The 27,763-nt window shown below is 41.0% G+C and overlaps 1 protein-coding gene across 1 annotated transcript; it reads left to right on the top strand.

The window, feature by feature from the left end:
- The first annotated feature begins 6 nt into the window (after positions 1 to 6).
- Positions 7 to 27,490, top strand: smchd1 (structural maintenance of chromosomes flexible hinge domain containing 1). The gene is made up of 47 exons (XM_034108399.2): positions 7 to 309; positions 1,011 to 1,086; positions 1,301 to 1,459; positions 1,550 to 1,632; positions 1,773 to 1,906; positions 2,034 to 2,148; positions 2,509 to 2,628; positions 2,763 to 2,929; positions 3,031 to 3,124; positions 3,198 to 3,405; positions 3,485 to 3,605; positions 9,031 to 9,211; positions 14,237 to 14,434; positions 14,512 to 14,625; positions 14,730 to 14,836; positions 15,006 to 15,088; positions 15,174 to 15,299; positions 15,798 to 15,866; positions 15,982 to 16,101; positions 16,193 to 16,337; positions 16,595 to 16,700; positions 16,916 to 16,988; positions 17,283 to 17,422; positions 17,551 to 17,679; positions 17,781 to 18,005; positions 18,143 to 18,285; positions 18,584 to 18,669; positions 18,761 to 18,879; positions 20,945 to 21,106; positions 21,672 to 21,800; positions 21,922 to 22,001; positions 22,142 to 22,299; positions 22,383 to 22,495; positions 22,588 to 22,649; positions 22,835 to 22,922; positions 23,103 to 23,234; positions 23,351 to 23,506; positions 23,596 to 23,722; positions 23,859 to 23,978; positions 24,252 to 24,331; positions 24,451 to 24,573; positions 24,737 to 24,918; positions 25,938 to 26,044; positions 26,507 to 26,577; positions 26,662 to 26,830; positions 26,920 to 27,078; positions 27,183 to 27,490. The coding sequence occupies exons 1-47, from the start codon at positions 178 to 180 to the stop codon at positions 27,296 to 27,298; spliced, it is 5,907 nt and encodes a 1,968-aa protein (XP_033964290.1). The 5' UTR covers positions 7 to 177; the 3' UTR covers positions 27,299 to 27,490.
- Positions 27,491 to 27,763: the final 273 nt, after the last annotated feature.

Raw genomic sequence — 27,763 nt, 5'->3', positions numbered from 1 at the left:
CATAGTGTGTTTGAAGCTGAAGGCTGGGAGAGCTGCATAACATGCAGTTCAATCGCCGAGGGTATTTGTAAAAAGTCTGGGACGACTGCAAACTGCATGGCACATGTAGCTTAGCTAGCTAGTGAACGTGAGCTCCTATACATTGAGGTTAAGAAGGTGTTTCTCTCTCCAGCCTTCATGGAAGGAGGAAAAGTACGCAGAAGGATTCGTATTTACGACTGCCGCTCCAAAAATGGGGAGAAAGTTAACCAGGAAATACTGGAAACGAGTGGTTTGGACTTCAAAGGCTTTATTAAACTTCTGCACCGGGTAACGTACATTTTATTTACCTGTGTTAGAGCTCACACGTGACTTCAACAGGATACCTAATATTCATGGTCAGTTGGTGTTGATCTCCTACCACCAGTGGCCTAAGGGTGGCCACTGGGGCTAACGAAAATCTTGGGGTGGCACACCAAAACCAGCAATTGAATTGTTCTAAAAGTATAGACTGAAAACAATGGCAAAGAGAATCATCTACCGATATACTTTGGTTTCTTATTTTACATTTTCTGATACTATTCATCTGAAGTGAATATAATATGGATAGTTAACATTTAACTTCAAACAACATTTAAAATAACCTTTTTTTGTGTTATGTATACGGGTCATTCTACTGAATTGATGCAAAGTTAGGTTGGAACAGTTTTGAAATGTTGTATGTTTTTTCCCCAAAACTTTGTCAAACATTTTTTATGAAAAGTAGATAAACTATCATTCATCATTATAGAGGAGACAATTAAACAAATATTTTTGAAATGTTGTGGAAAATTGTTAATAGTTTTGAAATGTTTTTTCCCCAAAACTTTGTCCATATATATGTTTTACCATATCTAAATTACACATATCTAGTTAAATAACCGTACATTTTTATATCGTATTTTCAGACTGTATTGGAATGTTCTTCCTCTAATAAATCAGTGACGCAACAAAGAAACAAATTAACACTCACTTTTGATATTCCTTAACAGACATTTGGGATCCGTTCAAATGAAACATTTGTGTTGGCCACAACAGACAGAGCAGTCCTGGATTCTAAAATATTTGGTGAGTAAAAAAAACATTTTTTATGAAAAGTAGATAAACTATCATTCATCATTATAGAGGAGACAATTAAACAAATATTTTCGAAATGTTGTGGAAAATTGTTAATATTTTTCTGACTTTGTTCTGAATTTGTTTTCAGTTTTGAAACTTGACCGTTCATGTAAGAATTTATATATCAGTCTACATAGTACAGATACATTATCTTTTATTGCAGACGAGCTTCAGGATGACAGCACCCTCCACTTGTTGAAACAGAAGCACCAAGCTCTGGCTGCGGCGACAGAAGAGAACATCAACTTTACTCCTCACTATGATACGCTGATACAGAGTGGCACCTATGAGTACTGGGCTAGCAGGGGACAGAACCCATTGCGTAAGTTCTTAAATAATCAAAGTAGAATGCATGAAAGGGACATAATCTGCATATACTTATTGCCTGCTACTTCTTCTTGCATTTTCCCAGCATACTCACTTGCTGAGCTGATCGACAACGCTCTTTCAGCCACAGCTAAAAACCAAGGAGTGAGGAAGATAGAAATACGCATGGTTGGTTCTGAATTTGCAAATCCTTAAATGACCAAATACTTCGCCTTATTCTTTTGCATCTTGGTTAACCATTCATGTCATTTCCATAAAGAGTTCAAAGTCGTTGTCTTTCTTTACTGATGTCGGACCTCTCTCTACAGATGTTTGATGACACTCTCGGGAAACCTGCAGTGATTGTTTTCGATAACGGATGCGGGATGACCTCTAAACAGCTCAAAAACTGGGCTGTGTACAGACTCTCTAAGTTTACCAGGGATGTCGGCTCCTATGGAAGGTTTGTTTGCTCTACCTTCTTCACTTTCTAGCTTTAAATCAGTCATGTAATTTCAACGTAAGCTTTCAATATTGTACCTTTTTAGTTTAACATGCCCAGAGTTTGATTATAATTATTTTTTTCACAGTGAGGGTGAAGGATATGTTCGGCCTGATCCTGTCCCTCGCAGTCTCAACAGTGATATATCCTTCTTTGGAGTTGGAGGAAAACAGGCTGTTTTCCACATTGGAGACTCAGTCAGGGTTAGTCTTCAGTGAATATAGTTTCAAATGAAGCAATACCAGACACTTAAACAAACACTACCATAAGAAGGAACACTAATGTATCACTCACACTCTTTTTCTTTACTTTTTGGTTTCTAAAACCTTTACAACACTGAGGAATGATCATTTGTGTCTTCTGCCTAGACACTAGAGATATTGCTATATTTATACATGTAATGTGCATTGACATCTAAATAAACAGTGAAATAAAATAGATAATAAATAAATACGGCATTCAAGTTTTCTACCAGGAATGTGTGCCAGCATGTATTTGTAACGGGTCTCACTGTTGTGAGTGAGCAGAAACTAATGATAGATTGGTTTTGTTCGGTGTTTTAGATGATCAGTAAACCATATGGCTCCCCGGATGTTCATGAGATGGTTATTTCCAAACAAGACTTTGAGAAAAAGGTGAAGAACAAAGAGGATGTTTACAGTGGGATCATTCGAAACAGGAAGGTAAGTACTCTGATTGAATGAAGTCGGTGCTCGCTTGTAACTTCAATAACAATGTTATCGAGCTTTTTTGAAGCTCTTTGTGTTAAAGTCTCTGCTATTTATCCTCTGTTTGATATCTCAACCCCCTCATGCAGCCCGGCGACTTTTCACATGTGAAAACAAATGATGAGCGCTTCCTTCATAACCTCATCCTAGAGGAATCCGGCAAGGAAAAGTTCACGGCTGTGGTCATTACAGGAGTCTTTCCTGATCACATCGCTTTTCTAAAACAGGATATCAAAGTGTGGACGAGACAGCTGGCGTAAGTTCATTTACCCGCAACATTTGATATTAACTTAAAACTCTTAACAGGTCCAATGTTTTCAGCTTTAACTCATAAAAAATGTTTTGACCATGTTTCAGTGAAGTATACCACTACTACATTCATGGAGTCAATGGAAAGGAAATGAGAGACAGCTCCGCAGACTCGGATTGTCACCCTGAAATAAAAATCATGGTGAGGTTCCACATTCTGCTGATGCTTTTAATTGAGTCTTTCTCTGCTAATATTCATTATCTCTTTCGAACAGATCAGTTTACGTGACAAGCCTCCCGTTGTGATGGATCTTAGAGAGGTGGAAAACGACATTCAGACTATGTACATAAAATCAGCTGTGGACACGTTTGAGTTTAAGGCCACCACTGCACAAGATGGCGGCACAGTGGATGGACTCATTCGGTATCATCCCTTCCTGTATGACAGGGAGACTTACCCTGAGGACCCTAATGCTGTGCAAGGTATTCAAACTCTTGAATATGACAATTTAGAGCTTTGGATCAAAACTGTGAATTTCAATGTTTGTCTTTTGTCCATCAGCCCCTGATGATGAAGATGATGGTGATAATGAGCCTGGAGTCCTGCATCAGGAAAGAAGGAAAAGGCCGATATTTGACTGTTTCTGGAACGGACGGCTCATACCTTACACCACAGTGTCTGAGTAAGTACTTCAACTATTTTAGCTTATGTTAGTGCAAGAAAATGTACACAGTCTATGGAATGGGCTCATTTGTTTTTTTGCAAAATTCCGATGAGGACATTTATAATAATGAGACCGGAACTTTGGTCAGAATGTACATAATATAAGCCGGTTAATTGTTTTTCAAAGTAAAAGAAGATTAAAGGATACCCAAATTCTAATTAGGGATGCTCAGATCAGGGTTTTTGGCCCGATACCGATCATAGGGTGGGTGGGGGCAAGTTTTATTGATAGAGCACATTTAAATACGATTTTTGGTCGAGCCAAAGTGCTGTACATGTAATAAAAGCCCACTACTAAAATATAAGAAAGAAATATAAAAACAAAGCATAGGGAAATGTCAGGTGTCATACTCAGCTCTGACTAAAAGGCCAGAGAGAAGAAGTGTGTCTTCAGTGGAGATTCAAAAACCCCTAGGGTCTGGGCAGACTGTTCCAGAGCCTGGGGCCAGCTGCTGCGAAGGCTCGGTCCCCTCTGGTTTTGAGCCTGGTCTTGGGCACTATCAGCAGCAGCTGGTCAGCAGACCTTGAAGCTCTGGCAGGGGTGTGGCGATGGAGGAATTCAGCTATATAAGCCGGAGCCAGCCCATTTAGGGCTTTGAAAACAAATAAAAGGAGTTTAAAATCTATTTGAAACCGAATTGGAAGCCAGTGTAGTGTGGCCAGAATTGGGGTGATATGGTCACGCTTTTTATGGCCAGTCAGAAGACGTGCAGCTGCGTTCTGGACTAGCTGCAGGCGTCTAATTGAGGCCTGGTCCATACCCACATACAGAGCTTTGTAGTAGTCCAGTCTCGAGGTAACAAAGGCATTAATAACCCTTTCTAGGTCTTTAAAAGATAAAAACGACTTGGTCTTGCCCAATAGTCTTATTTTAAAAAGCAGGTTTTGACTACGGAGCTGACCTGCTCATCAAATTTAAAAGCGCTATCGAAGGTCACTCCAAGGTTCATAACAGAGGGGAGGATGTTTTTATTGAGAGAGTATCAACCGGAGAGGCTGGGGTCCATAAAAGATGACCTCTGTCTTGCTCTCGTTGAGGTTGTCCAGGATTTGATCTCTGTCAAGCAGCCCATCAACGGCTGTAGTGAGTTATTGACGTTTGATTTGAGAGGCTTTGGGGATCTTCCATTTAAAGTGTTCTATTGTGAATTGTGTAGCAGTTTCCGTTTGCCGGTAATTACCGGACTATGACCGGTAATATATGCTGATGTGTAAGACTAATTTAATGGAGCTCATTTTTATTTTGCTTCAGTTTATAATTGTAACAGATCGAAAAGTTCAGATTCATTTTTCAATAAATGATGCACTTCCACAAACAACATCATTATTACATTCAAACAAACTACTTATACTAGATGAAGTATATTATTCAAAAGTTTACATTAACTTTGGTTAATAACACGGGAGAAATAAACGGAGCCTCTCTTGTTGCATATAGCTTAGGGGTGTAACGGTATCCGTATTCGTCCCGTACCGTCACGGTTCGGCACATGCAGTCACACGGCAATACGTCTTTTTTTACGAGTGGGAAAAAAGTCCGTCACTCAGGGTAGTATTACACTATATATAATCCAGGGGGCGGTATTGCGCCTAAAAGCCAGCCGCCCGTAAATAACAAATGAAGAACAAGAACAAAACAAACACAATACATGAAGAAGAAAAGTTAGTAGCTACGGCGAGTTCACACAACACACAGGAGCTAGAAGACCCACCTGCTTCTTTTAAATCAGCTGTGTGGGAACATTTCGGGTTCCCTTTGGACTACAACAATGATGGGGTGCGAGTTGTGGATTGGACGAGGACGGTGTGTCGGCGTTGTTCGACAGCGGTGCGGTATGCTAGTGGTAACACGTCAAACATGCTCAATCACATCCGAGTCAGTCTCAGTCCCCAGCGAGGGTTTCCTCGACGGCAGGTGACATAGTTACCGCCAACAGATCTGCCCTCACTACTGACAACGTAGACAAACTCATCTTTTTGAAGAAAAACTTGAAAATAGAGTAAACCTTGAGTACCTTTATTTAGGCATAATGGCCTCACACACTCACAAGTTAATTACACATGTTAGACATTGCTCCTAAAGGTACAGATTTTATTTTGTTTTATATTTATTTTATATTTTGACATCAGAAGATGTTATACAGTTCTGTATTGCCTTTTATTGATTGTGATTGAAACACTTTCTTATTATTTATTTTAATATTTTCAAGACATTCTTTTTAGTTGTACAGCTTATTTAACCTTTTTGTTTGACATCAGCCATTATAAATAATATGGCCATCTGAGTGTGTGTGTTACTGTTTGTGGTTTGTTTTTAACTGTGTAATATAGTTAATGATTCCAAAAGTTAGAGTTCCTTATTTTCATACCAAAAGTTGTAATACTGTTAAAAATAAATAACAGCAAAAAAAATTATGCATTTGGGACTTTTCTTTGCTTTTCCTTGTTGTGCCGAACCCGTACCGAACCGTGACCCCCAAACCGAGGTACGAACCGAACCGTGACTTCTGTGAACCGTTACACCCCTAATATAGCTATTTTATTGTCTTTTTCGGACACCTTGAAAAACTGCCAGACCGCTGAAGCCATTTTGCCCTACGTTTTTAAGACCTTTGACCAACAATGTCACCTGTTACAGGTGACATTGTTGGTCAAAGGTCTTAAAAAGTTCATTAAAAATTATTTTTGTATTGTTCCACTGTCTGGCAGTAAATACCCTCCAAGTGCTAATACCACAACTTATGAAGATTAATGTTTTGCATATACAACAGGTGAGCAGAATTCATCAGGTTGCCATGGTCAAAGTTTAGTTCTCTAGAAAGAAAATCCCGAGTACCTTTCATTTCATTAAGGCCAATTAAATATATAATTGGATTTATTGTAAAGAGGCATGTTTTACTAAACTACAGTCATTATGAGTGAAACAGAATGATTAAGTAAAATATGAAATGAAAACTGTAATTATGTAGTTAAATATTTACCTTGATTAAAAGTGATGTATAGATTCTGTGTAGGTGTAAGGTGAAGCAGAGTACCAGAGGCTAATGAATCATCAATTGGAATGCAGTTAATGGCTTTGGGAGAAGCAAGGGTGAAACATGCATCCATAAATTCTCTAAGAGCAGGACACTTTCAGCATGGCGATCACTTAGAGGTGTTTTGAAGTCGAAGGAAAACAGAGTAAGAAGCCCCTCAGATGTCATCTTATAATAATGCATTCTATTTTTTATTAGAGCGCTTTGAGCACCTGCAAAAGCACTTAAATCCCCTTAGCTATCATCTAAACATCCCCACCATAAAACCATAAAATCCCTTTGTCCTTGTACCATTTTCATATCCCCCTTTTACACTTCCTTTGGCCCTCCTGCAATGTAAATCCTTAACATACACTGAACAAAAATATAAATGCAACACTTTTGTTTTTGCTCCCATTTTTCACGAGATGAACTCAAAGATCTAAAACATTTTCTATATACACAAAATAACCATTTCTCTCAAATATTGTTCACAAATCTGAAAAGATCTGTGATAGTGAGCACTTCTCTTTTGCCGAGATAATCCATCCCACCTCACAGGTGTGGCATATCAAGATGCTCATTAGACAGCATGATTATTGCACAGGTGTGCCTTAGGCTGGCCACAATAAAAGGCCACTCTAAAATGTTCAGTTTTATCACACAGCACAATGCCACAGATGTCGCAAGTTTTGAGGGAGCGTGCAATTGGCATGCTGACAGCAGTAATGTCCACCAGAGCTGTTGTCCGTGAATTGAATGTTCATTTCTCTACCATAACCCGTCTCCAAAGGCGTTTCAGAGACTTTGGCAGTACATCCAACCGGCCTCACAACCGCAGACCACGTGTAATCACACCAGCCCAGGACCTCCACATCCAGCATGTTCACCTCCAAGATCGTCTGAGACCAGCCACTCGGACAGCTGCTGCAACAATCGGTTTGCATAACCAAAGAATTTCTGCACAAACTGTCAGAAACCGTCTCAGGGAAGCTCATCTGCATGCTCGTCGTCCTCATCGGGGTCTCGACCTGACTCCGGTTCGTCGTTGTAACCGACTTGAGTGGGCAAATGCTCACATTCGATGTCGTCTGGCACGTTGGAGAGGTGTTCTCTTCACGGCTGAATCCCGGTTTTCACTGTTCAGGGCAGATGGCAGACAGCGTGTGTGGCGTCGTGTGGGTGAGCGGTTTTCTTATGTCAATGTTGTGAATCGAGTGGCCCGTGGTGGTGGTGGGGTAATGGTATGGGCAGGCGTATGTTATGGACGACGAACACAGGTGCATTTTATTGATGGCATTGTGAATGCACAGAGATACCGTGACGAGATCCTGAGGCCCATTGTTGTGCCATTCATCCACAACCATCACCTCATGTTGCAGCATGATAATGCACGGCCCCATGTTGCAAGGATCTGTACACAATTCCTGGAGGCTGAAAACATCCCAGTTCTTGCATGGCCAGCATACTCACCAGACATGTCACCCATTGAGCATGTTTGGGATGCTCTGGATGGATATACAACAGCGTGTTCCAGTTCCTGCCAATATCCAGCAACTTGGCACAGCCATTGAAGAGGAGTGGACCAACATTCCACAGGCCACAATCAACAACCTGATCAACTCTATGCGAAGGAGATGTGTTGCACTGCGTGAGGCAAATGGTGGTCACACCAGATACTGACTGGTTTTCAGACCCCCCCAATAAAGCAAAACTGCACGTTTCAGAGTGGCCTTTTATTGTGGCCAGCCTAAGGCACACCTGTGCAATAATTATGCTGTCTAATCAGCATCTTGATATATCCACCTGTGAGGTGGGATGGATTATCTCGGCAAAGGAGAAGTGCTCACTATCACAGATTTTTTCAGATTTGTGAACAATATTTGAGAGAAATGGTTATTTTGTGTATATAGAAAATGTTTTAGATCTTTGAGTTCATCTCATGAAAAATGGGAGCAAAAACAAAAGTGTTGCATTTATATTTTTGTTCAGTGTATGTCTCTGTTAAACACATACAAGACTAAAAATACAATGTTAACAGTGTAAAAGGCAATCAGAGTATAAGACAATATGTTTTAAATTATTGTATGATCATTTGACACAACGGGACACTGTTCTGGAAACTAGCTGTACCATATGCTCTGTATGTGATGACTTCTTTCATTCTTTCAAGCATAATAAATACACGTATCCTGATATTGAAGCTCAAGCCGGTGACTATATTTTTCTAACAGTCATATCAAACTCTAAAATCTTTCACACAATGAAGCTCTTTAATTGACTGTCAGTTATAAATCTGAAACAATCTGAAGACTTATTTATTTGACACTGCTGGTCTGCTTACATTGGTGCTATCCATGTGTTTTACAGGTTTGACTGGTGTGCTCAGAGTAAAGGAGTAAAGGAGCTTGCAGAGTGTTACAGTCGGATTTCAGGGGTGCTCTTCTCTGACGACAGATTCCCAGTCAGCACCAACAAGCTCACCTTCATGGAACTGGAGCTGAAACTGAAGCACAGGGACACTTTCTTCACACGCATTGTTAAGGGACAGGTAGTCATTAGAAACTTTATTTTTTTGTTACAAAACTTTACAGCCCTACATTCAACATTTGTACTTTTTTAGCACCAGTTTAAGATGTGGATATATATTATTATATGTTAGTGCATAATAGTTAGTAGGGGTGCAACAACTAATCGACTTAATCGATAGACATTTAAAAAATATATGTCATGTATTATTGCTACATAAACATTATATCGCAGTCTGAGTGTCCAACTCGTTTCTAATATGCAAAAAGACGCGCAGAGGCGCGGGAAGGTATTTTGAGTGGAGGTGCTGGACTCCAGTGAACACTATTACGGGCACTATAGAGCACGCACAAAAGCAATCCCCACATGCAAACACACAGTGCACCCACGACTGTTACAATGAAGGCTCGATAATCAGCTCACGGCATATAGGCAAGGGTAAATTGCTATTATTTACGAGTGGGGAGCGGACCTCAAGTCCTCTAGGGGGGTCCGGGGGGATGCTCCCCCGGGAAGATTTGTTTTAAATATTGAAACTGCATCAATCTGGTGCACTTTAAGAGCAACATTAAGAGATCTATGGATACATCTCTCAACACCCAGATGAAAAACAACTGTAAGCAGATGTTCTTTTTCTTTATGGATATTTTACAAATCACTCCCCTTTCAAACTGTATTCTTGTTTTACTGCCATATAGTATTTCATAACTGTTTTTCCTTTATTCTCTCATTTGTTTAATAACTATAATGATCATATGAAGGTGTGCCGTGGAAATAATCTTTTGAATAATTTGTGACCAAACCGTTTGAGACCCACTGAGATAACTTAGACTAAAGTTAACTATTCTAAACACTCAGAGTCCTTTAGCTCACCTGAGTCTCTCAGTCTGACAGGAGAGGACTCTCCTCCAGCTGGTTGTGGAACCAACAGCAACAGCTCCGTATGTCCGTTAGTGCAGCTAGCTAACCAGATGCTAACAACACGGTCCCTGCTGCTGTCATCGGTCCCTCTCTCTCTCCCCCTCTCCCACACACACTAAATGCGCTATGTCCGCGCACACACACACACACACACACACGAACAGAGCCGAGTTTGAATGACACAAGCACCCTTTTATTTCCATGCAACTCTCTGATTGGTCTGGTGTCGTGGCTCTGTTGCATTCACTGAACACGGGAAATTACAGTCCTGCCGTCCTCTCGAGTGTCATGATGAGGCTCACGTAAAACACGGTTAATGTATCATATTATTGAGGTAGAAGTCTCCGGTACTACAGCTGCAGCGCCCTCAGCACCCCCCTTCCCGTGCCCATGAATGCGTCTATGATATATTTTCCATCTTTCCAATCCAGAAGAGAGATCTCTCTCCGTCTGTGTGCGAGGGGGCGGGGCGGTTTACACACACGCGGCTGCTACATGCAATAGAGTCTGGCTGCAGACCGCAGCAAGGAGGCGGATCCTATAGGGGCGGATCCTATAGTGAACGACGGGAGCCGGCTCTCGCCCGCGAACGAGCCGTTTTTGTTTTTGCTGAGGGATCTAGATCGGCATGAAGGCACATTATGCAATGTGCAATGTGGACATTATCCTGCTTATTACACATGGCCACATTCTCAACAAAGTAACGACATGACTCCCAATAATAATTGAAATGCTTTTATGGATTTAGAAAAGATTTTATTGATTTTAGTCCGTTGTTACTGTTTGAACTAACGTAACAACGGCAGGAACTGCTTCTATAGTGTTTTTGAGGAGCTTTTTGATTACAGATTTGAAAACATCGTTGCTTGCTTTAAAAGTAGCACAATTCATTATGTCAAACCTTGGAAAGTATCTAGATATACCTGCCCTAATGCCAAAAGTAACTGGCAACTGAATATGTGTCGCCGTTTGATGTCTATGTCTGGACCGCTGCTTAAAAAGGAGGGTTTCTGCCCCATTACTTCTCTTCTTACTTCTATAAGAATAAAACACGGAGGACGGAGATCTCTTTTTGTCCCCCTCTTCTCCCCGCTGCAGCCTAGCAGCTGATCTCAAAGCACGCTCCCCTCTCCTGCAGGGAGAAAAACTATATTTATATACTTTATATAGGTTCATACAGTAGCCCCTTTTTTAAAATAGTTTTTATAGGTGTTGCTATCTGTTTTGTGTAGCGTGGTTCTATAAGCAAGTCAATGCATTCATTGGGTGGTATCAGAGAGTTACACGGGTCTGTAAATGCAATGAAAACAATTGGCCACAGCAAATAATTGATATTAAACATGTAATTTTTACTTTTGAATACTTCAGTACAAAGGATGTATTGAATAATTTAAGTGATGTGTACACATATAAATCATTAGTCAAAACAGGGCTACATTTGATTTAATTAAAAGGTATAATATGTGGTAAACTGAAGAGCCCTTTGGGGACCGAAAGAGCCGGCTCTTCTTGGTGAGCCGAGCCAAATGATCCGGCTCACCAAGAAGAGCCGGAATTCCCATCACTAGAACGAATGACTTCTTCTGCAAGGATTTATAAAAGCAGCTGGAATCCCTTAAATTGCATTACTGCCACCGACAGTATGTATTTCTGCTGAGTGTCATTATTCTATTGGATAAAAAAAGTTAGGAAACGCCCCTATACGATCCGCCCCTATACGATCCGCCTCCTTGCTGCGGTCTGCAGCCAGACCCATCTCGCTACACGCAGCAACACATGGCGGGGAGAACGCGATCCGAGGTGTGGTTAAACTTTACCCGTCTCGATGTGGAAAATGCTCGTAACCAAAAGCACAAGAAGAGTTTAGCATGTAAGGGCGGTAACACGAGCAATTTGTCTAAACATTTAGCAAAAGCGCACCACATTCAGACGGAGGAATGCACCGGGTTCCACTGTCTTTCTAGTAGCTCTGTAGCCCCATCCACGAGTAACGTTTCCACGTCAGGTGTTATGTATGCTAGCAGCAACACACAGAGTTAACTACATTATACAAACACGGGTTAATGATGAGAGGTAACTGAGTTATTTAGTTTGTTACAGTTTCAGCTATTCTGTTTACAGTTCTGTCATCAGATTATTTAATACGATTTGTTAAAACACTGTTGTTTCTTTTGATGTGAAATATTATTTATAAGCAATGTTAATTTTGTGTTTAGTTAATTTAATAATATATGCATTTTTGAATCAAATATTCATCTTTATTGTCTTCATTGTTAGTTTCCACATGCCTAAAACAACCTTAAGCTACATCTAAAAGTTAATGGCGTTTGAGAAATTGTGCAAGGCATAATAGTCCGAATAGTCGATTAATCGTTTCATTAATCGATAGATTAATCGATTATCAAATTAATCGTTTGTTGCAGCCCTACTAGCAATAGATATCATATTAACCCTCTATGGCATACTGTTGTCCTCAGGCAACAAACCACTTTTTTCGACCTCACACTGGCCCTCTAAATATATATTTTTTTTTTTAAATATACACTATGTCACCTGACATGCTGGTGACCAATAAAATGAGGGAATTATATGGGTGTGGAGCAGTCCTTTCTGCAAGCAAAGCTGCAGGGGACTCAGGGCCACCACTTGGTAAGATACATTTCACTTTTTAACATATTAGAAATGTACACAACTTAAAATAAAAAATACATGCATGTGTGAATACGTAAAGAAGTATATTTGATTGTTTAAAGACTTATTATGTATGTATTTATTAATTAGCTAAAACTATGTTTTTTTTTCCGTTGCCTCAGGGTAACACTGTGCCACTTGGACCACTTTTTTCCAGGCAATATCATACAAGTGTGCAAATGTGCTCAGCTGTAAAATGATAAACCTAATCAATGTTTTTACTTTACCATCTACTGATATGGACAGGAAATGGACACCAACGCATGTTATGGGCAGAAGGGACACGATCAGGCTGTTAGGGCTATTCCGTCTGACAATGAGGACAGTGAAGGTCAAGATAGGGTTAGGCACACAGACAAACACACACACAGACACACACATAGACACACACAGAAACACACACACGCACAGACATACATACACACACACAGACACACACACACACACACACACACACACACACACACGCACAGACACACACAGACACACACACACACACAGACAGACAGACAGACAGACAGACAGACAGAGACACACACACACACACATACAAACACACACAGAGACATACAAACACATACACACAGAGACACACACACAGATATACACACACACATACAACCACATACACACAGATACAAACACATACACACACACACACACACACACACACACACAGAGAAATACACACACACAGCCACATACACACACACAGATATACACACACATACAGACACACACACACACACACACACACACACACACACACACACACACACACACACACACAGAGACACACACATACAAACACACACAAACACAGAGACATACACAACACACACACACACACACACACACACATGCAGACACACACACACACACACAGAAACACACACACAGACACACACACACACAACCACATACACACAGATACATACACACAGACACACACAGATATACACACACACATGCATACAACCACATACACACACACACACACACACATACAAACACATACACACAGACACACACACACAATAGAGATACAAACAACACACCACCCACATACAGACGCGCACACATACACCACACACACACACACACACACAAAGAAAACCTTTTGAATTCATATGAGTTTTTTTTCATTTCTTCTGAATTGTATAAATCCTTGGTGCTTCAATTCACTCGTAGCACATTGTTGCCCTGAGGCAACAAACCAACCCCTGTTTGAGCGGTGAGGGGTGGTCACATTTTATAATTGATATAATATCAGGGACCCCTAAGCTCCTAAAACACATGGTGAAATATCTTTTTCCTCCCAAAATAAAAAGTCATGCCATAGAGGGTTAACATTGATCAGGTTACTTGTCAATACAGAATGGAGAATAACCCGAAAGTACAACAACCGGGTATTGCTTTATTTCCATGTCCACAGAAACAAAGAGGTAACATTCAGAAGGACTTCACGCAGTGGCTAAAGAACTGCCACGAGAAGTGGGACAAGCAAGTGAAGTTCCTTAACTTCAAGAAGACCATCACACGAACTGAATTGCCTGTTAAGAGAATGCAGTATCCCTGGGCGACATTCACCTCCATCGAATGGGACGGCAAAATATACTCAAAAGGCCAACTTGTAAGCTTTTGCTTTTACATGTGTACTTTTGGGTTATTCTCCATTCTGTATTGATGCCCACGTACTTCTTCATACAGGTGAAGTCTCAGAAAACGCAGCCCATTCTCTATGGCAGCGTGGTGCGTTTCTTGCTGTATGGACAACATGAAGAAGATGTCTTTGCCACAGGGGGAGAGGTGGAAATTTGTATGGTAAGAAGACAATTATTACTAATCTTTATCTCAGTCTTAGTACTTTAAGGATTCAATAAAGGACAAATCTGAGGCTGATATCAACCAACAAATATGTTTCCTAGGAACCCAAAGCATTTCACGACAAGATCAAGACCATACCCATTTCCAAGATTGACAAGAACACCACTTCCGAAGCCATCCAGAGAAACATTGACAATGACCTAGCCAAGTGAGTACGCAGATAGGGGAAATGCTCTTATACTGCTAGCATAGTCAATATTTACACCCTTTACAGAGCTCAATCCTCTCTAATATCCCACTTTCTAACATCTCCTGACTAGTTGTGGTACTTAATTCTTGAGGACATTTTATCAGCTAATGGTATTTGTTTGTGCCAGGCTTCCAGAGTGTCTGAGCGTGAGCTGGCCTGAAGGAGACCCCTGGCTAGAGGGTGGCGCTCGCCCAGCTGGGACTCCATTAGGTAAACTGTTGCATTTTCTGTGTACAACACCAGGTCAAATAATACAATTGTCCTTTTTTCTAAACGTTGTTTTGCATAATTTCAGGGCCACTCAGCATCAACATAATGAACAAGAAAGGAGAGTCTATATCCCAGATGCCAGCAGTTGGCCAGGGAGCCGGGAAAAGACTCATTATTGATCTCAAAGTCTTTCAGCATGGTAATAAGCCTGGTAAGCAGTAATGAAGTAAGAGAAAACCAAACAGTGATCAAACTATTAAAGAGTAGATCATTATGGGTGTAAACGGAAGGAATCTGTTATTTTATGATATTTAAAAACTATATTATAAAACTTTCATTCAAAGAGATACACGCTTGATGTGGAATCATCATAACTACAGGAGTTTTGTTTTTATGTTTACCTGATTCCTTACAGAGCTGCTACAAATAGTAATTATGATTACATTATGGATTATCCTGTCATTTGTACATACTTGATTATATTATCTTTTTAAAATGTTCTCAAAGCTAAAGTTGGTACATTGAAATTTGATACATTGAAATTAAAAGTCTGCTAACCAAAAGTATTCCATCTACCGCCCGAAAAAAGCAGCTATTTGAAAATGCAATACTAGCCAGCTGTACTTTGTTCTAGTTGTTTCTAATTCTTTGCTGTTTAGATTTTTGGTGCACAGCTTAAACTAAACTCTATTTATCTTTTCATTTGCAGGTCAAAAAAAAGAAGTCTTAAGTCATGCTACCCCTACTTCAGCAAAGTTTTTCTGGTTCAAAAAGATTGGTACGTTCCATTTTATTTGTCAGTTACATAATTATTGGTTTGAATTTTGAATGTCCAGAAGTATTTGTCTCCGGAAAGATCATGTATCAAGTTGCAAACATTTCACCCTTGGCAGAGATGCTGACCGGCCTGGGGGAGTATACTCTGATACTGAGGACTCTTATCAACGAGAACAAGGCCGACAGCTTTGGGGGCACAGAGCTCCCAAGCTACAAACTCAACTTCACCATCAAAGGTTTGAAACACAAGGAAACTTTAGCTTCTCATAATCATTAACCATTCTGAATGCCATAATCACGCATGTCCATTGTCTCCACCCTTCTCAGAGGGAAAGGCTGAGAGTTTTGTTATTGGTACAATGAGCTCCAGTCTTCGCGTGGGAATGCCCTTCGACATTCCACTGCAGATAAAGGACGGTTACGACCACCCCACAGTGCCTCCTCCGGATCTCAAACCTATACTCAAATGCAGGTGGGTCCCTTCACCCTAGTTTTGATTTGTTTCCTTTGTCTTTTGCCGTGGACAGCTTCCTTAGAAGACCCCCTTTTATTCTAATTGAATGAAACGCTGCTTAGACATGGCTTTACTTATTTAACTGATTTAAATTTGTATATATTTCAGTGTCATAGGTTTATCTTAAATGTGATCATGTCTTTAATTTGCAAGATGTTGGATGTGCTGGCCCCTTTAACAACATTTTACTTATTATTATTATTATTATTACTTAGTGGCCTGACTTCACTCAATTTCGACAAAACGGAAAGCAGTGGGACGACGTTGTACATCAGACGTGTCAAAGCAAGTGGAAGTGTCTTGAACTACCTACAACCAAAGGTTAGAAAAACAAGATGTTCTTAACTCAGAAGAAATTGGTTTGCTGGAACTAAAGGTTGTTTCAAGGGAAAAGCAAACTCGTAAAATATATCACTTTTCAGCCCTGTAGACAAAACTACAATATTTGACACAAAGTGCTACTGCTTGATACCCAAGAAAAGATCCCACTGCTTCTTAACCTCTGTTATTTCATTTCCATCCTGTTTATGCCGCAGACATATGATCTGAGAGTGACCCTGCCGGGCTTGACGCAAAACACAGAGACTATCAAGTTCAGTCTTCTTCCTGGTAAGACGGTTTGTGCTGCGAGAAATTATGATCGATAATCATTTTCTATTCGTAGCTTTTTCGTTGCTGGTGTCATTACATTTCAAACAATCAACTTATTGCCTTCTGAATATTACCGGGGGGGTTGGTAGAGATTTCAGACGTAAATCAGGTGCGGTTTAACTGGTTTGCTACGAACATTTAGATAATAATCAAACCACCATGTTGTCAGCAGTCCTCCTCGTCTTTTTCTCCTTGTCAATGAAATATTCCTCGTGATAGTTGATAAAAAAAAAAAACTGGGCTTTTTTTCAGGTACTGCACACTCCATCCACGTGACACCAGAAGACAAACCAATCAAAGTAGATAATGGAAAACCTATCTTGTTTAATATTGAGATCCACGATGAGGCAGGAAACATCACAGCTAACTCCAAACAGATCGTTCGATGCGAGGTATGGGGGTGTGAATGCCAGGAATGAATCTCTATAAAAACGGTCATGTTTTCTTATTTGTGGGCCTGCTCTATTTACTTCCCCTAATATAATCTGAACATAAATAAACAGTTGTATCTGGCCCTTAGGTTCAGGGGTATCCGGGAGTGGCTACTGACTGCAGCAGCTCAGGAGCCGGACAGCTCATGATAAAGCCCGTAAACTTGAAAATAATTAAGGGACAACCAGAAAAGCTCCATGTTCAATTTGAGATGCCCGTAAGTTTAAAAACTCCACAACAAAGATTTCTGCTTTGTAGAAAAATCCATAATGTAATCTTTATCACGATGTCTCAATCCCTTCTCGGTTTTCCAACAAGAGTCAGAAGAAAATCAAGCCGGTGGTGAGGGAGCTGGAGGTGGTGCCGAGCAAAAGAGTCTGCCGCATGGAGATCTGCAGCAAGGACGATGAGAACTTGGTTCTCACGGACAACGAAAAGATACTCTGGCTGGCTGGAGGCCTGATGGAAAACCTCTTCTACAAACTGTACGATGAGGCTGATAGAGACGTTCCCCTTACGGCTGAAATAGCCTCCAAGATAAAGGTGTGTTCCTCTCCTGTTGGTTTTGTAAATGGTGTGGGGATAAATAAATAAAAAGCAACCATGCTCACTCGTTGTTTTTCTGAACATTTCCTAGCTTGTTACTGACTTTTTCTTTGTTCATTATGACTGTGTTTAAGGTTAACTGGACAGGCGATGTAAATCTGAGAGATTTGGTCCAGGGGAAGCTGCCGGACCTAAAGGTGCCCTATCAGGTGCAGGAGGAGCGCTTCTTCCAGGTGTCCTACCAAGACCAGAATGTGTCAGTCTCCTTCCACATCAAGTAAGGCACATCTTCTCTCTACACTGTGATTATGTGATGCAAACTGAGAAGCATAGTTTGTTTTTAGAAATATGCTTGATTGCTTTCTTGTCAGGAGTTAGCTGAGAAGACTGATACCTTCATGTCTGTGTAATAAGTATGAATGGCGTTTATTAGCTTAGCTTAAAGACTGATTTTTTCATCCAACTCTCCTGCATTAAGCATATTTGCCCTAATTGTCTAACATTTATTTTGATATCTAGACGTGTATGTATAGACGTATGTTTCAAATCCACATCCCTGCTTGTTTTGTTTGTAGACCGCAGCCTGATGAACCAAACCGGCTGAAAGCAACTCTACTGAAAAGCACAGTGAAGCTCGGGGAAGTCATACCAGGAAACATCAGTTAGTGTGAACATTATCAACAATACATCTGATTTATTAGGATATGTTTGACAGCTTCATGATACACATCTTTTTTTCTTTTCTTTTACAGGCTTGGAGCTTGTGGACCAGTATGATAATGTAACAAAGACGCTTTCCTCCGACTCTAAGAACCACATGGCAGTGAAAGCTGAGGGTCTGGACGAATCGGCCATCACCTTCAAATGGCAGGTAGGAAAAAAAGACTCTCAACCTTACGGAGGACTTGGGCGACAGAAATGAAGCCCTGAATTGAAACATTGTCTTTCACCCATGCTGTCTTCACTATCTTAGCTTTCCCCAACATTTATCAGGCTAAGGCTGCGGCCACACGAAAACGGCTAAACGCATAGGATTAACGCAATCGCAAAAAAGCTTCCGTCCACACGCAATAGTTATCCGGATAGTGTCTGCCCACACGAGACCGCTCCGTTTAGCTCCAACCGCTGGAGAAGCTGCAGTACATATTCCGAGCCTGTACGTGGCGCTGTAACTTCCTCCACAAAAGCAGCGAAGAAGCATGGTTGTCATGGTTGCCCTTCTGTTTATTCTCCGCGGTGAATAAACCGGGCAGAGTTTTTCGCCAGTCAACGTGTATTAAAGTTTAAATCTTCCGACAAAATGATAAAAGTGCCGGTCAAAGGTCTTCTTTGTTATTTATTGAGCTTTAAAACAAATGAATAACGACTCTATATAATATAATAATAAAATACACGGAGCCTCTCTTTTTCCTCCCTCTCTTCGGACAGCGCCAGTGTCTGTCTCATGCAGCATCTGATCCAGTAATGAGTGACCCGGCCGACAGTAAAAATAAACATATTTATAACTAGTTTAGGTAGTTTGAGAGGTAATTAAAATGATGCTAAGGGTGATGATCTGACTTGAAGTGTGTGTTTTGCTGCAGCGGAAGGAGCTGCAGGTGAGCAGAGCTGCGTGTCTCCGTCCTGTCAGATTAGACTTCACTCGCGTTTAGGTCCATATCGAGAGAAAGATAAATAATCTGAATTCAGTGTGCAGTTTACTTTGACACGGGGGTGAGCAGCAGAGGTGGGGAGAGGCGGGGCTATTGCCTCATCATTATCAGAAAATGATCGTATAGGGCGTACACACGGAGTCGTTGGACCCCCCAGAGCGTTGCGTATGCCGTTCTATCCACCTTGGGACCCGTTATCGTTTCCTCAGTCGTTTAGTGCCGTATTCGGTCGTCCTTGTGTGGCCGAACGGTCTATATGACACTAAACAGTAACGCAAACGACCGTTTTCGTCCTGGCCGCAGCCTAAGCTCTTCCTCCTACATCCTGTGACTCACCATGGGGGGAAGCCCTATCTCTCCATGGGGGGGGAAGCCCTATCTCTCCATCCATGACACCATAACAAAACTAAACAGAGGCTATACTGTATGCATGAGCAAGCAAGGTTATCAACTTGGCACTGATAAGGAGCACCTCCTAAACCAGCAGCATTCCTGACGCATTGAGGTGTCCTTATTATTATTATTATACTACAATACTGCCTATCTTTGATTTATTGCCATGACATCTCCATACCTTGTGAATTTATGGGCGGTGCAAGGGCTGTGTTGTTAAATGCCACCTGATGAGTATTTCCTTCTTATATATATACACTATGGCATGCACTCATTCAAAAGCATGTTCTTTTCTTGTAAGAGATACAGCAACTCATTTGATAATGAGTTGTTGGGCAGCTATAAATAACTGGAATGGTTATGCTGATGTATTACTACCACAGGGCAATAGTGTGCATTGTATCCCACTACATTTGTCCTTTGGCTACTTTTCTTTGATTTAGATTGAATGATCTATACAAGATGTAAAACAAAGAAAAGCAGTAACTTCAAGACACCATTGTTGCCCATTTGCTTTGAAAATTATTTAAAGCGATTCATTCTTTATTACAGTAGTGATATTAATGAATTAATTTAGTTAGATATTGATACATTTTCTGTCAATTTCAATTAATCTTAATTCAACTCCTTGAACGAATAAATACTCTGTAACAATGCTATCGTGACGAAGGCCATTCGACCTAATGGGTACATTTACTTTTGATCCAACTTTATTGTATTTTTTTCTAAGTTACAGTTCATATAATCCAAAAAATGTATTACTCTTTATTTCTAGATTGTGTTTCCAATACTTTCACTCAAGTAAATGATCTGGATACTTCCATAACTGTGTAGATATACTGATAATAACTGATGAATTAACCCTCACTCTCTCATGTGTGTTGAAATCAGGAGAGCAGCAGTTCTGTTCTGGTGATGGGGGTGCAGTTCAGGTCGGGGACTCTTGGCCCCAGAGAGATCTGCTTCACCTACGAGAAATATGAGGAGCGCGTCATCGTAAAAGTGACCGCTGGAGTCCCGGCACAGCTTAAACTAGTCAGTGGGCCAGTGCAGGTAAGACAGGAAGTTACTGGAGAGAGGCATTCAGATCCTTATCACCACTTCCCTGGTTACAGCTCAATAGATTGGTGCAGTCATGACGCGTTGTTGTTCTGAGTATAGTATAGTATTGTAGAAAATAAGATCTGTGGCGGACAGGTTTATGCTACTAAATTCCTTTTTTTAATTTAGTAGGATAGTCTCCACATATTAAATAATATAAAAGTTGAATCGTAAATACATTTGCCAAAAGAAAATGCTACAAACGAACTAAATCACAGTTGCATGATTTTGCGTCGCCACCGCTAAGCAAGTGTTTTTGATGTATTAGAAATAAACATAACACTCTCCTGAGCTTGATTTTAAGACCTAATTTGGGAATCTAAACAAAAACACAATCAAAACATTTTTGACTTTGAGACAAGGGAGCCCCGAAGTGCTAACAATGCTAGCTGGTTAACGACTCATTCCTGCACCACTCTATAATAACGTTTAAAAGAGAACCCCTTTGACCCGGTTACCTCAGTGTTATATTTACAGCACCAACTATCTGTCTGAGCTCCTCTTTTGTGCCCATCAGCCTCTGCAGGTGTTGAATGACCAAGGCATCGACGCACCGTTTGTTGTCCAGCTGTGTGACGAGTGGGGGAACCCCTGCTCGGACCAGAGGGTGGTGGTTCAATTGAAGTCGTCACCACAGGCACTGAAGGTTAGCTTTACAAGCAAATACCAACACGTAATATTGGCTTTGTTCCATTTCAACTTTCCAGCAATGGCCAGGAACTTACTTCTGATTTGTACAGACATTTAATGAGATCTTGTTTCTTTAGGTGAAGTCATCTGTTGTTTCACAACCTGTGAACGTGGAAGGGAAAGCCTCTTTCACTGTTACCAGTTTGAGCGGACCAAAGTGAGCGCCATTGTTTTTTTTATTATCATAATGCAAAAAATGTCCCAAATCAAAGGTTGTCATCCACATTTCCAGTAGTGTAAACATGACGTATTCCACAAGTTACTAGTTTAAGTGTTGTTACTCTGTTGGTCCACTAGGGGGTACTATCAGCTGGATTTTAAAGGGTCCCTCGACCGCAAACCCATCCCTGGTCCCTCAGTGAATATCACCATCACTCCTGATCCCAACAAACCTGTGAGCCTGTCCGTGGTGTACGACAACAATGCAACGTTTCCTGCAGGAGGCGTCTTCCCAGGTCTGCATCCCTATTGTTTCTCTATTTTCTCTCCATCTTGTTTAGCATCTCTTAGCAAACTAAGCAGCTGTGTGTCTCTTTAGTCTTCTCTGTGACGGTGGTGTCTGATGAAGGAAGCCCCATTACCACCAATCCTGCTGCTGCGTCCATGCTGCTGTGGAAGGGAGTGCAATCAGGAAGAATTCCACCAAAAACGGTAAGTGGCCGACTAATCATGGGGAATGTCTCTGACTTTCATTTGCTTAAAGTACATCCTGAACTGTTGCGTTATATTCTTCTCTTGTCCAGGCCACTGAGCTGAAATGCAGTAAACCCATGGAGAACCAGAAGAACGACCGTTTTTACTTTAGGTAAAATGCTTTTATCTGCTTATGTATTTCTCTGAGTTGTTGCAATATTTTAAAAGGAAAAGTTAGATGATGACTGAGATAGCACTCTTGTTTTTATACGATTTAAAAGCATCCAGTTAACTTAGCACAAACCGCTAGCCAGGATCCGTCCAAGAAAGTTAACCTTTGTATTTCTTTCGCTACAGAGATAAAGAGATCCCAGAACAAGTTGGAAAACACACGGTCCAGTTTTCTCTACGACTGGAAGGAGCTAAATTCCTGTGCAGTGAACAGGTTGGTGGAGCCTAGAATCTGGATACATCACAGCACTTTTCACACACCCAGCATTAATCTGAAATACACGACATAATGTTATCTCTCATGTCTGTTTAACAGGAGAGTGTTTGTTCAGGTGAGTAGATCATAATCCTGACTCATTGAAAATAATGACTCGGCACTGTTTCCTCTCTGTAGATCACTATAAATGTGGTGGCCAATCAACCTGTCAAACTGGGACCCGCCTCTCAGCCACCCACCCCAGTTGTTTCCTACAGTAAGGCTTTAGCCAACCGAACCTTGGTGGAGAATATGACTCTGAGGATAATGGTGAGATTTCATCCTCAGAAGGATGTCTACTTTATTGCGAAAGAACAAACACATTTCCCTTTAGATACATTAAGATAAGTGACTGTTTATCAGATGGTTTCTTTGTCTGATTCCAGGATTCTTCTGGAAACCCAACGGGGGAAGACCTTAACGGGAAGGTGGTCATTTCTATAAAGAACTGCAGCGGAGACGGCAACAAAACCATCCCTCTGTTTGAAGGCAAAACCACATTTTTGGAAATTAGCTTGGAAGAAGGAAAGGCACATGTCGGCGTGAGTAACCATTTGCCATAGTGCACACCACAACCTTTATTTTGGATCGGCGCCATGATGCACATTGTTGTTTGATTTATTCTGCGCAGAGGCTGGCTCTCACGGAGAACAGCCCCGGGGAGAATGGAAGTGCATACACCCTCCTCTTCACACCTGAAGGGCCGATGGTTCCCCCCACCCTGGCCCCCTTTGAGCTGCCCTTCCACTTCTACAATGGTATGATCCGGGGCTAATATTGGTGCATGAGATATGACTCAGATTTCACAAATAATGTTTTAGTTATGTCCAACTTTAGTCTGAATTCTTTCTGTGATTTTAACCACAATCATCTTCCTTTATCTCTCTGTTTCAGATGCAGACAACCAACGGAAAATGTCTGAGCTGTCCAAGAAGAAAGATGATCTCACCACTGCTGTTCATGCAGATAAAGAGTTATTTAACACTTATGGACAACTCCTTAGTGTGCTGACCTGTAAGGCTATATTACATATTTTGTATTTGTTCCATCTATGTTTTGTTCTACACAGACACGTGTTTAGAGTTGGGTTTAAATCACATTTCAGTCAGACAACTCACGTGTTTATTTGAAATGTTTATGAGAAGCAGCTTTTTTAACGTTTGGTATTACGGACACACTATAACTGGTACCAAGAGAGTATAGAGTTAAACATTCCGCGCCTTTTCTTTTGTGTCTACCCATTTATATTTGAAATTGTCCATAATTGCAAGTGCTTCTTCCTCACAGCTCATCACATCGCTGCAAGTCACAAAGAGACTTCGATTAGAAAGGAGCTTCACAGGAGGAACATGGAAACAGCACAAACCGTATGTGTACCATTTGAACTCGAGACACACGTCTTTTCTGTACATGTTGAAATTAGGATCTCATCTATACACATAATAAAGAACTGACATTAACATATCTTCCGTTTGTTTTGTTGTAGATTCCACATTTTGACAGACTCATAACTGAGAAGCGTGCTGAACTTGAAAAGATAATGAAAACACGCAGAAGAGTTTGCTCCCTCCAGGATCACTACAAGGGGCAGCAGGATGTTTTGGGAATGGTAATATCATCGGGAAGAAGGAATTCTGTTGGATTAGCAGCTTTTGAACCCCAGTTTAATTTCCCTCGATGCACATATGTCCAATCAATGCTTCTGCTAAATATGTGTACCAGAGAAAACGTGTCAGCGCTGTGTGTTCAACCCTCTCCCTCTCTGAATGCAGGTCGGCCACCTGGCCTTCGTGCAGGACGATCATGCTGCGTGGGTTATCTCCTGGCACATCCAGGGGGACATGGACTGTGTCATCACCAAAACCACTGAAGCAGCGAAGAGGATCTATGACGACACCAGGGGCCGGCAGCAGGTCATGGCCCTCGACAGTGTTTTTGTGCACCCTGGCAACAGGTAAACAATCTGGGTCCATGATAGATTCCTTTTTAAATAGTGTTTTGTGAGCGCAAGCTGTATTTGTGCCCACACACTTCAATGCGATTCATTTCATTATTGCGTGAATTTCCTGGTGAGATTACTGTTCGTCCTTGATTATAGTCTTTCATTGTTAAGCTTTCTCCTTCCCCCAAGCCTTACAAAAACAGTCATTTAAAGATCTTGTGGCACCTCTTTCTTGAACAAATAGCCAATAAGGACAGCTTCTGTGAAGTTTAGGCAATTATATTTATACACTTCAATATTAGGAAACCACAAATTAGCCTTAAGGGCCTTAACAATTGGATAAGGAAAATGTCCTCCAGGAAGAACCACAGGAAGGACTTCCCTCCCAAGACGAACATTCATGCGGCATAGTAACCAAACAAGAAACATTACAGGATGAAAAAAACCAATTATAAATAAATTGTAAACACATATGAGGTCCTGCTTTCGTTCATCAGATAACATACTGCACAGTTAAATGTAAAGAAATCCAGCATATCAAAACTCTGAAACTAGGGGCAATTAAAGTAAGAAAATTAGAAAATACATCTGCCTCCAGTTTTGATTGTCCGAAACGAGAATTTATTATGTTTTTTTTCATTTTGGTTAAATGATAATGGTGACTAATTATTATAAATAAGACAGCTACTTAAAGAATCACACCAGTGGTGTTGCATAGTTTGAAAAAGCTATTTTCAGAAAACCATACTCCATATGTATCGTATTGTCTAACCGGGAATCTCAAACCCAAAAATATTTAATACATGTTTTGATTATTTTGGGGGAAAAGCAGCAACTGCAACTATTCCAGTCCTCTTTGTTTGAGTCATTACACCAATCATGTATCATAATAAACTGAATATCTTTGAGTTTTGGAAATGTTTCCACCTCAGGGATTCTTCGGGAAATCAATCAAAAAACACTTGTATGGTCCTTTTATAACAATTCTTAGAACCTCTCGGTCTCTTTACTAAGTTATGAATTTCTTACAGACCGTTGCCGCACATGGGGAGTGGCTGCATGCTCTTTGATCCCCCTGGAAACCCGGTCTACGCCAGAGACCTGCTGCTGTACACCGAAGACCGGGACCGTGACATGGGTGAGCGGCCTCCAATGGATGCTCACTGTGACTCTGCCTAGTTATTGCAGATCCAGCCCAGGTTTTCTGTGGGTTTCCGGAGACTTCCCAGGTCTTTTTGGTTTGCTGTTGTTGGGGTATTTCCTTCATGCCCCCATTACTCCTGCTGGGTAAATGGTTCCACCTGGGACCTCACAGGAGTGGAGGTGTTTCCTCACCGTCACTGGAGCAGAAAGTGGGCCTCTTGTGCCACATTAAAAAAACAATTTAGGGATTTTCTGCATTTAAAAAAAAAAAAAGTTGCTTCGAATATTTATGGGACATATTTACGTTGATTGCAAAATACATGTATCAGTAGCAATTTCAAATAATGTATTCTGCTTTAATGTCTCTGATTGTGAAAGTTTTACTCGGAAAGCAGGAAAACAGGAATGTTTTAGATTTGTCGGTTTTGACGGTTTCCTGTTTGCCTTTCCTTTGCAGCTTTTAAAAACATCCTCGGAGAGACAATTCTGATTGATGACCTGGACTCTGCTAACAACTACAGAAAGGCGGTGAGTGATGCTGAGGGTGAAGCCGTGCCACTACATCCAGCGGCCTGTGTTTTATTTCCCCCACTTAACTGCCTTTACTTACAGGTGGTGCAGAAAAAGAAGCCATGTCCCACCATCCTGACCAGGCAGGGGGACAGGGTCAGCTCCAGGGGCAAGTTTGGAGGAAGAAATAACAAAGCCCCACCAATCGACACATTAAAAGTGTTTGGAGCCCCCCTCCCACAGCATTACTTTTTACTTAAGGACCACATAGGTGACATCTCTCAGAATCATATTTCATAGTTCCTTTTTGGTGTTCTTATAAGTGCAATTGTGCCTAAATTCTCTCGTTTTGTTCTGTAGACCTGCTCACTCAACAACGCTCAGCTCTGGAGAAGGTGGATCAGGCAGCGAAGGATCGTGACCTTCACTTAAATGACATGAAGTCTCCTGAAATGCTGAGAAAGGCGCAAGAAATGGAGGAGAGAAAGAAGCAGCTGGAAGAGATTGAGAGACAACTCGGTATGTTTGTTGATCTGGGAGTAAGGGCAGCGAATACATCGATACAAATATGTTCATTTTTCATTTTCAAGTTCATTTTTAACGAGTCTGTTTTCTACGTCTAGTGTCGACCCCAGGCAGACCATTGAAACGGGCTCTTGATAACGCTGGAGAGCCGTCCGGCATCAATCCCAAGAGATCGAGCAGAGATCCACGCCTGAAGTCCACAATTCCAACCTGATATTTTGAAAGCAAACCTCTTTGGCGTAATGTTGTGTTCTTGTGAAGTTGTTTTTATGTTCCCTTTGTACAGATTTGTTCTTTTTGTACACTGTTTTATTTAAAGACTTATGATGGTATGTCAAGCCATGACGTTTCGCTCAAAGATCGTTTATATTCTTTCTATTAAAAAAGAAAAGAAAGTAAGATATCACTTTCCTTGTCATTATTACTACTCAATAACCTCAGTGAAACTTAAAATATGTTCTTAGTTTTAGGGATATGTGCTGACAGATGCGCACATTTTACGCACGGGATAATTACGGTGACTTTTTATAAGGAAGACAATCATTATCTGAATGTAGTCCTCCGGAAAGTATGCAGTCCTATGACATTGTGTTTTTAGATGCCGAAAGGTGTGTGTGTGTGTGTGTGTGTGTGTGTGTGTGTGTGTGTGTGTGTGTGTGTGTGTGTGTGTGTGTGTGTG

This window comes from Pseudochaenichthys georgianus, chromosome 20 (assembly GCF_902827115.2).
Source record: "Pseudochaenichthys georgianus chromosome 20, fPseGeo1.2, whole genome shotgun sequence".
NCBI lineage: Eukaryota > Metazoa > Chordata > Actinopteri > Perciformes > Channichthyidae > Pseudochaenichthys > Pseudochaenichthys georgianus.
Note: the sequence above shows the minus strand (reverse complement) of the source record. Positions and strands in the feature narration are given on the sequence as shown.